Source organism: Vanessa cardui, chromosome 20 (genome assembly GCF_905220365.1).
Source record: "Vanessa cardui chromosome 20, ilVanCard2.1, whole genome shotgun sequence".
NCBI lineage: Eukaryota > Metazoa > Arthropoda > Insecta > Lepidoptera > Nymphalidae > Vanessa > Vanessa cardui.
Window position 1 is genome coordinate 12,495,114 of NC_061142.1, and position 13,956 is coordinate 12,509,069.

The 13,956-nt window shown below is 39.5% G+C and overlaps 1 protein-coding gene across 1 annotated transcript; it reads left to right on the forward strand.

Annotated features, from left to right (window-relative positions):
- Positions 1–932: 932 nt before the first annotated feature.
- LOC124538565 (nuclear pore complex protein Nup133) lies at positions 933–11,469 on the forward strand. Its single transcript, XM_047115655.1, has 22 exons — positions 933–1,147; positions 1,226–1,344; positions 1,590–1,786; positions 2,062–2,251; positions 3,027–3,142; positions 3,278–3,461; positions 4,085–4,201; positions 4,278–4,421; positions 4,914–5,070; positions 5,144–5,231; positions 5,583–5,773; positions 6,195–6,349; positions 6,500–6,627; positions 7,004–7,231; positions 7,306–7,430; positions 7,576–7,739; positions 8,002–8,135; positions 8,630–8,863; positions 9,295–9,483; positions 9,927–10,037; positions 10,111–10,222; positions 10,642–11,469. Exons 1-22 carry the CDS (start codon positions 1,041–1,043, stop codon positions 10,797–10,799), a joined length of 3,348 nt encoding a protein of 1,115 aa, XP_046971611.1. The 5' UTR covers positions 933–1,040; the 3' UTR covers positions 10,800–11,469.
- Positions 11,470–13,956: the final 2,487 nt, after the last annotated feature.

Below are 13,956 nucleotides of genomic sequence, written 5' to 3' on the forward strand. Positions count from 1 at the left end.
ATATCCGGCGAAGTTACAGACCTTATAAAATATTGTAAATTTAATGAATAATTTTAATGACTCAGGGATAAAATTATTTTAAAAGTTTAAGTATTACAGTGAAAAGTGACCTATTATAGATTTCTTAATACAAGTTTAAAAAAAAAAGAAAATAGTAAATAGATATAGATTTTAATTATAATTTTTTTGTAGTCATTTTTTATATTTAGCGTACAGAAGTAAAATACATATATTTTAAAATACTTAACAAACCAAAAGTAGGTTTAACTTCGAATTGATCTTTACATAAATTAATCACCAATTATACATATTAAAATAAACTGAGTCCGAAATAGAATACAAAGAATTTTTTTCAACAAATTACAAATCGCGCCTATATCGACCTTTCGTGCCAATGATATTCTAATAAACAGATATGTTATAACCATACTAAACAACAGAAAAAAGTGTGCCGCGCCGGGGACCGTTCGTTTTAGTTTATTTTTACATTTTGTTAAAAGTAAAAAAGATAGCTTGATAAAAACAATAAGTAAAAGGGATAACTAGATGTTTTAATTACGCAAAACTTATTACTACGTAATTATGATGTATTATGACGTATTACTACGTAAAACAACTAAAGGCAAACGTCCAAATTAGGACGTTTTCTAGTCTTTACTTTTTGCGCGTTAATAACATATCTGTTTACTACAACATTATTGTTTCGTGCACTAATGTGGTTTTTTTTTTATTTGTTATAGCCAGGTGTACGATAAAGAAGTCTTCTAAATATACTATTATTAAAATATTGTTCATTTTCTTTTTAATTTAAATAATACAATAAAATATTAACAGTTATCACCACCAACATAAGACAACTTTATTTTGTTATTTAGTATTTTGGTTAGAAATTGGCGCCCAATATTATCTATGACTATCACTAGTATGTCAGTTTTATCATGACGGCTGCAAAGCGTTAAACTGTCAGGTTTGAAGTGGCCAAAATATAGCGGCGACGGTTAATTAAATTTCATAAATTAATACAATAATTTTATTTAAATATGGAGTTTAGTAGCACTGGTGGAATGAGAAGTCCTTTCTCTCCTCGTGTAAAATCTATTGCAGGAAGAAGGCCAATAGGACTAGCTTCGTCTAAAAAGAACCAAAAGTATGTTATAAACATAACCTACCTTTCTTTAAAATTGAATAATCTAAGTGTTTTAATTTATTTTAATTTGAATTACAGCAATTTTATGCAATCAGTCGAACAACCAGCCGGCGATGTCATTTACAAAACACCTCTTATTACTATTGAAACTTTTGGCATGCCTTTACCTGTTATGGTGACAGAAACACTCACATTTGGTCAGTATTTTATTTTTAGTAATTTATTATAGAAGTTTTTGAACATAATAGAGTTTATCTGAAGTAAACTTATGTACACGTTTTAAAAGTTGAGCAAGCAGTATTTATTGATCAGATCTTGATGCAGGTCAAAGTATTAAAAAATATGAATCTAAATAAAATGGCAATTAGAACGATAACAGTTTCAAGCTGTAATATTTAAATTGCATACACAATAATCATAAGATTTTTAACTTTTTTTAAAGCAAGTGGAGATGTCAGTGTTCGCATGGCTCCTTGTGGATGGTGCTGGGTGGTGGCTGGTCGCAAAGTGCTAGCCTGGCCAAGGGAAGCGGCAGCTGCACCTTCAGCTCCTACAGCTGCCAGAGAGTTAACATTGCCCCAAACAGATTTAGCACATAAGGCTGACTTAGTTATGCTGTTCTACGAGGAAGATGCACAGGTGACTAACATTAACTTCAAAGAATTCCCAAAATAAATAATTCACTTAATTGTAATGTGCACAGTTCCATTCCATTCCAAGCATACCATTGTCAAACCATGTTATGTTTGGCTTACACAAGTATTTAAGACAAAGTAGTGTATAAATATTATGCTACGTTTCCTTCAAATTTGTGGCTAGCTCCATATTTAGCTATTGATAACTGACCATAGAGAGTAATATTAATTCATACATTTATAAAATTACTCCTTCCATGTACTGCTTTTAAATTTTAGATGCCTTCATGCATCGGTGTCTCCCCTGAAGGTGTAGTGAGGTACTGGTCATCAGTAGGTACGGAAGGCGCATACTCTGATGTTTCCTGTGAGTTGGCTGGGCAGGAGTGCGACCGCCTTACTGAAGCCAAAGATGGACTACTATTGGCTACCACAACTTGCACACTGGTTAAGATAACTACTTGCAAAGGTAAAAACAGTGAACACAATTTATATTTTCCATATGAAAATAAAATTGCTCTGCTAATTGAACTACACAATTTATACTTAAAAGTTTGACTGAGACCACTATAATTTCGATTTTTTTTAATAATACCTTTTTGTATATGTTTGTATACCATCCCTCAGTCTGTGAGACTGTAAGTTCTATCTCTCTTTTAATATAACTTAAAGTAATATAAATCTTCAATTAACTTAAATACTAGGTAGGAATATTACAAAATTTTAAAATTAAGATTTTATAAAATCCAAATATCTGTTAAATGTGCACAAGCATGTTTGAATTATCATTTTAAGACTATTCAGTACAGGTCTTTATAAAAACTTTAGAAAGTGCAATATTTGGGGCACATGTAGGATTGTTATATTGAACACAAACATGTACATAATGAAATAAAATCAAGGTCATATATCACTAAATATTTTTAATTTGCCAAATTCTCTTATTATCATCATTAACATACTTTTATTAACCAACATCCAAAGTGACTTTCGAAATAATTGTCGATTATATCCCTATAGTATGATTCAAGTTCATCTTCTGTACTAGGTTAATAAAACAACAATTAAAAAGTTATCTTAGACTCTTTTTGAGTGAAGTCTCTTTTGATTTCAATCTCTAATTTCCTAATATAACATATATCTAATATGTTATATGTATATGTATATGTTATATTAGGAAATTAGAGATAATATAGACAGTCTAAAAATGTGTAATTTGTGTAAAATAATAAATATGTTCATAGAGGGTCGTCCAGGTGTAGTGTGTCAAACAATGCGCCCGCCCAGTGGCTGGCTGGGTGGTATTGGGCGGCGTGTTTCCCTGCTTTTCTTTGGTTCCATGCCTGCACACGCTGATACGGTAAATTTTGCGGATAAAATTATTTTATTTCTTTGTGCACCAAAAACTTTCAAGAAAATGAAATGCTGTTATTTATTTTTTCACGAATGGTTTATATTTTCTCATGTTTAATCGTGCCACTTCCATTGGTCCTAGAAACTAGTGGGCGTGGTGGTGTTACCGGGCTGGGAGAGTGTGGAGGGCACGGAGAACTCGGAGTGTGTGGTGCTGGTGGCGGGCGGGCCGCTGCTGCAGCTGTGGTGCGGCGCCGAGGTCCATGAGCACCACTTGCGCCGGCCCCTGTCGGAAGCCTTCGCCAGAGCGCACCTCGCTCCACAGGGTACACATACCATACAAATTATTAAAGAGAAACAAAAAACAGCATGATTTATTAATAACATTATTTTTTTTTTTAATATTTATATTTATTATAGAAATTATAAATATAGAATAACAAATTCTATATTTCTATTAGAAATTGAAGATGATTTATTAATAACATTATTTTTTTTCTAAAATCATTTATATTTACTATAGAAATTATAAATAGAGAATAACAAATACTATATTTCTATTAGAAATTTAAGAAAATTCGATTTTCTTTCATTAACTTTACTGAAACTGGTTTGTATAGATATATTTTATGATCGATAGCACACCTTGGGAATGAAACGATCGCCTCCTGGCTATTTCATCTCATATTAGATTGTTTATTTATATAATACATAAGACAAACAAAAAAAAAAAAAAAACCCCGCTGAGTTTCTTTCGCCGGTTCTTCTCAGGTCAGGGTATTTTCTTTCCGAACCGGTGGTAATGTTTCAATTGACCATCAATAAGAAAGTGTAATGCTTCTATATTGAATAAAGATATTTGAGTTTGAGTTTGATACGAAGGGAAATAACATTAAATAAATGGAAGTAGCATGAGCGTTGTTAATAACATAGCACTTGTGGCCCGCAGGCGACCTGAATAGCTTGGAGATCATGGCGCTGGACGTGCACGCGCACGGGCGCGGCGTGCTGCTGCTGCTGGCCGCCGCCAACGTGGCGCGCTCGCCCGACGTGCGCTACGCCCTCGGTACGCGCACGCGCACGAGAGACTTGCGTTTAACGTTTGCATGAGTTTATCAGTAACAGTGTGTCGGTGTCCGCAGCGCACGTGTCGCTGGAGGGCGGCGGCGCGCGCGTGGTGTCGCTGTGCGCGCTGCGCGTGCCGCGCGACGACGAGGCGCCGCGCTGTCTGCCGCTGCCGGCGCGCCCGCTGCTCTACGCGCCCGCCTACGTCGCCGCCGTCTCGCGTGAGTACCCGCTCCATGCCCGCGCGGACCTGATGTTCGAGATTAATACTGATTCCTAAGGCTTTAACTGCCTTAGCGAAATTAAAAACATGAGTAAACATTGAAAAAAATTATATCATCAAAAAACACACAGTATTTTTATGAAACATAGGTGACGTCGGACTCGTGATAAAAGTTAGATTTTTTATGTATCTAGATACAAAACTATATATAGAGTATGAATTTTTCATCTGAGTGTAGATGCTCAAATTTGAATCTATGTGGAATCACTCAGATGAATCTTGGGCTTGATTTTGGAAAAGACTGAAAAAATGGATTTTTGACAAAACATATTTTAACGAAGTCATTAATTTAAGATTTTTTTTTTTTTAGAAAAAATACATATACAACTCTATTAGTACTATATTATTGAGTTAATAAGGGTCGAATTATGGGAAGGACTAACATACGGCAAATTGAACGAATATCTTGATTTGTAATAAAATTCGTCAGCGTCGGCGAGCGACAAGAGCGAGTACGTGGACCTGGCCGGCGAGGGCGACCGCGTGCTGGGCGCGGCGCTGTGCGGCGGCGCGCCGCTGCTGTTCAGCCGCAAGCACGGCGTGCTGCTGCTGCGCCTCGCCGACCCCGCGCTGCCGCACCGCCCGCCGTCTGTGCCGCACTATACTGCCTGCACTTGCCTTTATATTGAGACTTTAAATTAATATTGAATTGTATTCTAGATCGATATGCGACAGCCCGATGGGATCGCCGTGCCCGTCCGACATGTACGAGGGCAACCTGTCGCTGTACGAGATCGACCCGCACGAGGTGAGCATGACGCTTGTGTCGTTAGCCGGTGTGGTGCGCGGTGCGCGGGGCTGTAGCGTTTTTTTTTTTTTTTTTTTTTTTTTTTTATATGGAATAGGTGGCAAACGAGCAGGAGGCTCACCTGATGGAAAGTGACTACCACCGCCCATGGACATCTGCATCACCAGGGGGCTTGCAGGTGCGTTGCCGGCCTTTGAGAAAGGAGTAGGCTCTTTTCTTGAAGGTTCCCATGTCGTATCGGTTCGGAAAAACCGCCGGCGAAAGCTGGTTCCACAGAGTGGTTGTGCGAGGCAGAAAATGTCTAAGAAATCGCGCTGCTGTGGATTTTCGGACATGTCGTGGGCTGCGCAGGTGAGCGCGCTGAGCACGGACGCGGTGGGCAAGCTGAAGAGCGCGTTCCTGTTCCACGTGCGCGGCGACGCGGCGGCGGCGGCGCGCGCGCTGGCCGAGCTGTTCCCGCGCGAGCACGCCGACGCGCTCGACCGCACGGCGCTGGCGCTGGCCGCCGACATGCTGGACGACGCGCCCGCCGGGGACCCCAGGTGCGGCTTCTTTGCTCATTTCGAATTCATTTAAACTAACTCCTTAATAGACCGGGAGATGATAATGACAAAATATTTCGTTCGACACTCGTTATTTTTCCGACGCGTTCGATTAAATTTTATTTTTCCACGCGATTGGGCCGCAGGTGCGAGCGGTATGACCATAATTTTCCTTTTTGCCTTTACGTAATTAGACCCCTGAAGAACCGCCATACTGGTACAAATGATCAAATATTTTGTCATTATCATCTCCCGGTCTATAATTGGAAACCCTTATAAGCTGAACGCCGTTAACTACATATATGTCTAATCTATTAAAATAAGTAGGAGTCGAATAAAAATGTATTAATTTAAATGAGTTATAAGATTAATAAAATCTCTTCTAACTCCGACTCCAAGGACATTTATCCTCTGTGTACAGATGGAAGCTGCGCGGCGCGTCGCGCGTGTCGCTGGGCAGCTCGTGCGCGCTGCACGGCGCGGCGCAGCTGCGGGACAAGCAGCGCGCCTTCTCGCTCTTCCTGGACTTCTTGCGCGCGCACAGACTGTGGCGCCGCCTCAGCACCCTCACCAAAGGTTCTTGTTACTTGCGCTTCCGCCATACTTTGCCATTATAGATAATACTAAATTGCAGCAATTTTTAATGTGATAATAATCAATTAGTATCTCGAACAAAAATAAATATGAATAGTGTCATTGTTAAGAGCTAGTATTAACGGTGCGCAGGGCGCTCGGAGACGCGTGTGAGCACGCAGTGGGAGCTGTGCGCGCTGGCGGCGCGGCTGGCGGGCGCGCGCGCGCTGCAGCGCCTGCACCGCGCCGGCGCGCCGCTGCTCGACGCCGCGCTGCACCAGGTAGCGCGCTCAGAGTTACGCCACAAGTGGCCTCCCTTATGTATTGGCTAATCTACTTATTTAATGTATTTGTTTTAGTACAATGTACTCTCCAATCATATAAATATTCAAATTCTAAAAAAAAATTATCAAATTAATAATGTTAGACGAGCAACGTATTAGTACTTTTAGAGGGCATTTCAAATTTAATCATAGGAGTAAAATGTGAGAGACATCAACACATTTAGAGTAATACTTATTCTATTCTAATCAGGAAAGGTAAGGTCTTTGAAAATATTTTATAGTAAAAGGTCACTATACTTATAAATGAAATAAACATTTATAAAACATTAATCAAAGGTACCTATACCAATATATAAAATATACGTCGATACAGGTGACCGCGAACACCGACGAGGGAGGCGAGGGCAGCGAGGGAGACGAGGGCGAGGAGCCGGAGGTGCTGGAGGCGCTGCGCAGCGGCGCGCTGTCGCCGGCCGACGTCGTGTTCCGCCGCGTCACGCGCATCGAGCGCGTGCTGCGCGCGCTGTGCGCGCTGGCGCCGCCCGCGCACGACGCGCGCGCCGCCGCGCACCACGCGCTCAGCGTCGTCACCACGCTCACGGTGAGCCCGCACCCCGCGCCCCCCCGCCCCGCGCCCGCACGCCGCCCAGCTCTCACGCGCCCCGCTCCCCGCAGACGGTGCTGGGCGAGATGCACGCGTGCCGCGCTCAGTGGATGTCCACGGCCCCGCGCCCCGCTCCGCCGCTCGGCCCGCGCTCCACGCTTTCCGCGCTCGCCGCCGCACACTCCCGCGCTGTATCGTGAGTACAGTGTTTCGCTAATAATTTAAATATTTATTATTATATATGTGTTTGGATTAAGGACAAACAAATTAATGTGACCGATTTTAACTCGATATGTTAATCTTAACTAAACTATAACCCGCCACTTGTCTCGTGCCCGTAGACAATGCGCCCACAAGTGCCCGGACGCGTCGCTGCGCGCGCAGCTGCTGGAGGCGACGGGCGCGCTGGCCGACCTGCTGCTGACGGAGGCGGCGCCGCTCGCGCACTCGGCCAGCACGGACCATCTCTACGAGAAGCTCCGCCACGACACCATACAGCCATACAGTTAGTACTCTTGCCCTAGTTATTTGGTATGCGTCTGAATGTTGTAATCGCTTACATATTTCTGAACCCATCATCTTTTAAAATTTAAACAAAAAATATTAACCTATTCCAGTTTAAATAACCTTTACAATGTTTATATAAATTAATTTACGATATACTATTAAAATGTCAAATTATTTTATTAAACTATCGTACTAGGTTTAATTACAATATATAAGATTATATCACTGTACCATATTCAGTAATGTCTAATTCAAAACAGTCGACGAGGGCCAGACAGAGCGCGCCGCCGTTTTAGCGGAGAAATTTAAAGACTTCGATCTGCTGGTGGAACTGTGCGTGATGCGCGGTGATATGGAGCGGCTCTACGGATACATCGACAAGTACAAGGAGGAGGTACGGTTCTTGATTATATATTCTCTCAACAAAAATCTGACCCCGCAGTGCATGATATACTCACGATTAATAAATATTTTGTAGGCAAGGAACTTCCGTAATCTTTTATCTTACGTCATCAATAATAAAATAGACACGTGTACAATAAAGATTACTAGTAATCATAACATTCTAAGTTAAATTATTTAATAAATAAAAATATATATCCAAAATTATATTTAGGAACCTTAAATTAATATAGATATTTACAGAAAGTATGTTAATAAATTACTGTACAATATATTACATATCAAATATTTTTTAACATTATATAAAACTTAACTTCGGTGTGTTAACACTTCCAGTTGCAACAGTTCTATGTTTCGATGCATCGAGTGTACTGTACGAATTGTCGAAGTACCCAACAAAATTTTTATAATTGTATTATTGTTTTAAGTGAATGTAAATTCTTTAAATAAATTTCTTAAACCCGATAAAGAGTTTCTCGTGCGCAGGGGATAGCGGAGAAGGCGTTCGCGTGGCTGTGGTCGCGCGACGGCGCGGCGCGCGCGCAGCTGCTGCGCGGCGTGTGCGCGCGGCACGGCGCGCGCGCCGACGCGTGGCTGGCGGCGGCGCCGGCGCGCGCGCAGCTGCGGGCGCTGCGCCGCCTGTGCGCCGAGCCCGCCGCGCGCGCCGCGCCGCTCTACGCCGACCTGGCGCCCGCCGCGCCCACGCTGGAGCGCGCCACGGTGCGTCGCCCCACTTGTACCGACAGCTAACACTCACTAAATGCATTTAAATAAAACAAATTATAACGCTGGATCGCGTATATTAATTATTTTTAAACATCCCGACGTTTCGAGCACTTTGCAGTGTTCGTGGTCACGGGTAGACAACCCGTTTAATAATTTGAAAATAATTAATATACGCGATTCATCCGTTATAATTAGTTTTATTTAAATGTGTAATAATCGCGAAAATTTAAGACAACACTCACTAAATGCTTTATTCGTAACTATACTGGGGCGCCACTTCCCTATTCTATAAGCCGGTAGAGAAACAAAATCATCTTAGATCACAGTGTTCGGGCATTGTCGGTGTTCATAATGGTACAATTTTGCAATGCCGATGTGAAATATATATGCTAGTCTCGAAATAAAACAATCGCCTGTGATTTCAGACTTTCGCATCGATAGCGAAACTGTGCCTGCTGGCGAGCGAGCCGGACGCGCAATCCGGTGACACGATGCGAAGAGCAGAGAGCACGCTGGCGCTGGCGGAGCAGCAGAGAGCACTGCCGCGAGTGTTGAGCTTGCACCACGGACTCGACGAGAACAGCAGGCTGCTCGACCCCGAGGAACTTTTGCAGGTACCTAAAAAAGTAAAGTAAAGTAACAGCCTGTAAATTTCCCACTGCTGAGATAAGGCCTCCTCTTCCATTAAGGAGAGGGTTTGGAACGTATTCCACCACGCTGTTCCAATGCGGGTTGGTGGAATGCACATGTGGCAGAATTTCGATGAAATTAGAAACATGCAGGTTTCCTCACGATGTTTTCCTTCACCGCCGAGCATGAGATGAATTATAAACACAATTAAGCACATATATATAGTGGTGCTTGCCTGGGTTTGAACCCGCAATCATCGGTTAAGATGCACGCGTTCTAACCACTGGGCCATCTCAGCTTAGGTACCTATACTAATAGAATTTGTAAGGAAAATTTTATTAACAGCAATGTCTTTTCTGATTGTTAAAGACATTTGTATATATTTTTACCCCTTCAAAGTATAAAACTATACAATATTGTTCCACAGATATATATAGATTCGGAAAGCAAGTGTTTAAATGAGTATGACTTTAAAAAAGCGCTGGACCTCACAGACTTCGTGCAGGACATGGAGCGCAGAGATGAACTCCGGCTGAGGGTACGAGTTTGAAGTGAATAATATACATAATATGCGTGTCGTGTAGCGCCTCTCTAAAGTCAGTCGTCCGCAGATCTGGTGCGCGTGCCTGCGGCGCGACGACTGGAGCGCGGCCCGCGAGGACGCCACGGACGAGCTACACTCCAAGATGTTTTTCCGTCTCGTCGACCTCGTGCACGTCATGGGTGAGACACACACACGCGGGACAACTCGTGCGAGATTTCACCCACAACATGACATATCGCTACCTTACAGTAACAGCCTGTAAATTCCCACTGCCGGGCTAAAGGCCTCCTCTCCCTTTGAAGAAGGTTTGGAACATATTCCACCACGCTGTTCCAATGCGGGTTGGTGGAATACACATGCGACAGAATTTCTATGAAATTTGTCACATGCAGGTTTCCTCACGATGTTTTCCTTCACCGCTGAGCACGAGATGAATTATAAAGGCAAATTAAGCACATGAATCAGCGGTGCTTGCCTGGGTTTGAACCCGCAATCATCGGTTAAGATGCACGCGTTCTAACCACTGGGCCATCTCGACTCTACCTTAGCGCTTCTATATTTTGTGATCTCAAAAAATGATAGCTACGATATATTTCAGGTGGTGATCTCGAACTCTTGCTGCCACCCCTAGACGACATTCTAACGGCGCCGGAGCTAGCCGAGCTGGTGTCTGACCCTCGGATTCAGTTCATCATCAAGTACGGCTACGAGTGTGTCGAGGGCATGCGCAACGGCGACGTGGTTGACGCCTCCTAGACTTATACACGAGTTGTCAGCATTATTACAGACTCTAATTTAGCCATGTGCATTTTATCTAACAACCAATTCAAATTATAATACACAAGGAGGCATGTCCATTCTTAACCTCATTTATAAAAACAGTAGTAACGCTCATTAAAATCAACTATAAACAGTTCCACTATAACAGTGAATTATTAATGGTAACTAAAAATTAAGTGTAGCATCTATCATCATGTAAAAAAATATATTTTTGTATTAAATAAAGAAGTACAAACAACGTTTTATATTCCTTATACGACCAGACAATGTTATACGTAAAATTTTATAAGGTTTTGAATACGAATAAAGGGTTATATTTTTACATATTGAATGTTGTGCAAAATCTCCCAAAGTACAGATTTACGTTTTGTTATCATTGGTGAATTGGTATATTTATATTGAAGCAACTGTAGAGCATGGTATTTAAATGGATCGTATAATGCAATTTGTAAAGACAAATCAAGTAAAGTAAGCTCAGGAAAAGGCCAGGCGACGCCGAGTGTGATCGCTTGTGTAAGTTTAAGGTAATAATTTCTCACCATTCGATAAGTTCAGTCAGACTGATGTAGCTTTAAGTTTGTTAATAACTGTGATTAATACTAAGGTTACATTTATCTAAGTAAGTTTTATTAAATATTAAAAGTAACATGTTGTTTCATTTCAGTTATCCTTTTAATGAATTATATAGCATTTAAATATATTAATAATGACCCCAATTATCTCTTACAGATCAAAACATAAGTATAAGTACTTAAATGGTCCTATTCGTAAGTGGCGTATTCGTACCACTGCTCGTAAACATTGGCAGTGTAAGAAATATCATTCATTGCGTCAAACATTAATGCATGTGGCTGGCTGGAATGGGCAAAAATTGCTGTTTGGTGCTTGTGAGTGGTACTTATTACGGCACTTACCCGTGATAAGATGGTCTTGCTTAAAGCAATTCATCATCAATACTGTATAATAGTTTTTTATTGCAATTATCAAAAAAGATATTTTAAAATAAATTGATTTTCGCTTTTATACTAATGGAATGTCACACTCGAACGCGAGTAAGTTTCCCGCCTCCTCTTTCCTTATTATTAATTAAAATTTTTTTGTTTGATTTTATTATGTTGCGTAAAATTCTGAATAATACGATATTAATAAAATAGGCAGGCAGTTTATTATTTAAATGAATTATGTTTTTTCAAAGTTTTATTGTAAATATCTAAAAAGTACTTTCCGTGTGTGAAACTTTGAAAGAAACTAAAGAAATTTGTAATTATCGTTGAAAATTCAGGACTTCAGTTTAATTAACGTTGATTAAATAATGACTGCAAATCAATTATTGTGGTCGACTGGAAGGGTACTTTTTCTTGGTACAGGTCGATTCAGAACGCTTACTCTATTTTATATAATATATTTTAAATGCAGGCAAAACTGTTTGACTTCGTAAAATTTATAACATTTAATGTTATACACATCCTTAAATTAAAACGATGTTTAAATATAGTCGTTTATTGATATAGCCAATTTTTCGTACCCATTGATAAGTATAAGTATTTCTTAAAATTTTCCTAAAGTCCTATTTATAGAAAAAACAAATGCTATCTTATATACATAAAATTCGTTACATACTATAATTTTGTAATACTAAACTAATAATAAATTATAATAATTAGCTATTCAATAATAATTACGGGGTACATTTAAGCTTGTATTCATTTCTTCTTTATTTTACTCTTAATTATGTACATAATTTATAATATATTGATCAAAGCATAGCCAGTTATCCAGTAGAATTTTCTGGAGATATTTATAGTATAGTTCGATATTACTAATGTAATAATAATATAATAAATTTTCTTTGGCGCCATTTTTCCGAGCGCCACCGTAGTCGCCGGCCACGACGCGTCACATCAGTTTGTTTAAAGACATCAGTGCGGCGACACTTTCTAAGAAATTATCGAAAACGTTACGAAGCAACGTAATCTTAACCTTATTACTACATACGTAATAAAGTTTAAATTTAGTTGAAAAACGGAATCAAAAACAGCATGTAACCTTAGCCAACCCAAAAATAAAAATCATTCGGAATCGGAATGTTGGTAGTTCGTACAAATAAAGAACAGCCATATTTGTATACGACATTTCGAAACTTACAACGTGTTTGTGAAGTTCGGTGTATTTTGAAAATTTTATTTTCATTGATAATAACAGTGTTATTTGATTACTAATTGTATTGTAATGGAGAATATACGACATTACAATTATAGGAAGTGTGCGATTTGTGGTGTGCGAAAGTTACCCAAGTCTAACACGCTCTTTTCAAGTTTTCCTTTAGACCCAGATCGGTAAGTTGAATACCATATTTATTTTAATTATTCACATTATTAAATTTATCAAAACATCTAACATTTTAATGTTTATAATATTACAAGTTTATAACAGAAGAACTTAAGTATCTTGTCGTATATTTGAATCGAACCGACTTATGAAAAGTAAACTTAGAAGCATGCTACCCTTACTTTAACGTATAAATGCTGCTTTCAGATGCCGATTATGGGTGAAAGCAACTGGTGATGAAGATTTAATTCATTTGCCGATTGAGAAGTTGCATGAGCTAAAGTATTTATGTGGTTCTCATTTTGTGCCTGAGTTTTTCAATACCAAAGGAAATCGTTTACTTAAAACTGCAGTGCCAACTGAGAAGCTTACTAGACCACCTATATCTGATGATAACTTGATTGAGTTTCCTTTACATGTTAAGTCCTTTTATGAAATGAGGAAAAAGGACTCAGGTATGTAAATTAAAGTTAAAACGAAGCATGTGTTTATTTAAATTATAGTAATTAATTTCTTTACTGTTTGTGTTCCTCCAATTACTTTAAAAAGCACATAAGTTCTCATGTGAATTGCATAGTAGAGATTGAAGATCATCTAGATATCTTGAACTTAAAATGCCTGTGTATTCCACAGAATTCTTATTCTATAGTATCACATTAAAGATTATTACAGAAAGTTGCATATTAAATAATAAAATCCCTTTATTTCTCTTTCTTCATATTTTAAAATTTTATTTTGCTAAAATGCAAAAAAAGAATTTTCTTAAGTAATAACATTCATATTCATATCTAATAATACAATTTCT

What these genes read in the sequence shown, in the direction of transcription:
- LOC124538565 (XM_047115655.1), top strand. Translation starts at nt 1,041, where the DNA reads ATGGAGTTTAGTAGCACTGGTGGAATGAGAAGTCCTTTCTCTCCTCGT. An exon ending in AGCGCACCTCGCTCCACAGG is followed by an intron (nt 3,462 to 4,084) that starts GTACACATACCA and finishes TGTGGCCCGCAG; the next exon opens with GCGACCTGAATAGCTTGGAG. An exon ending in GAGATGAACTCCGGCTGAGG is followed by an intron (nt 10,038 to 10,110) that starts GTACGAGTTTGA and finishes AGTCGTCCGCAG; the next exon opens with ATCTGGTGCGCGTGCCTGCG.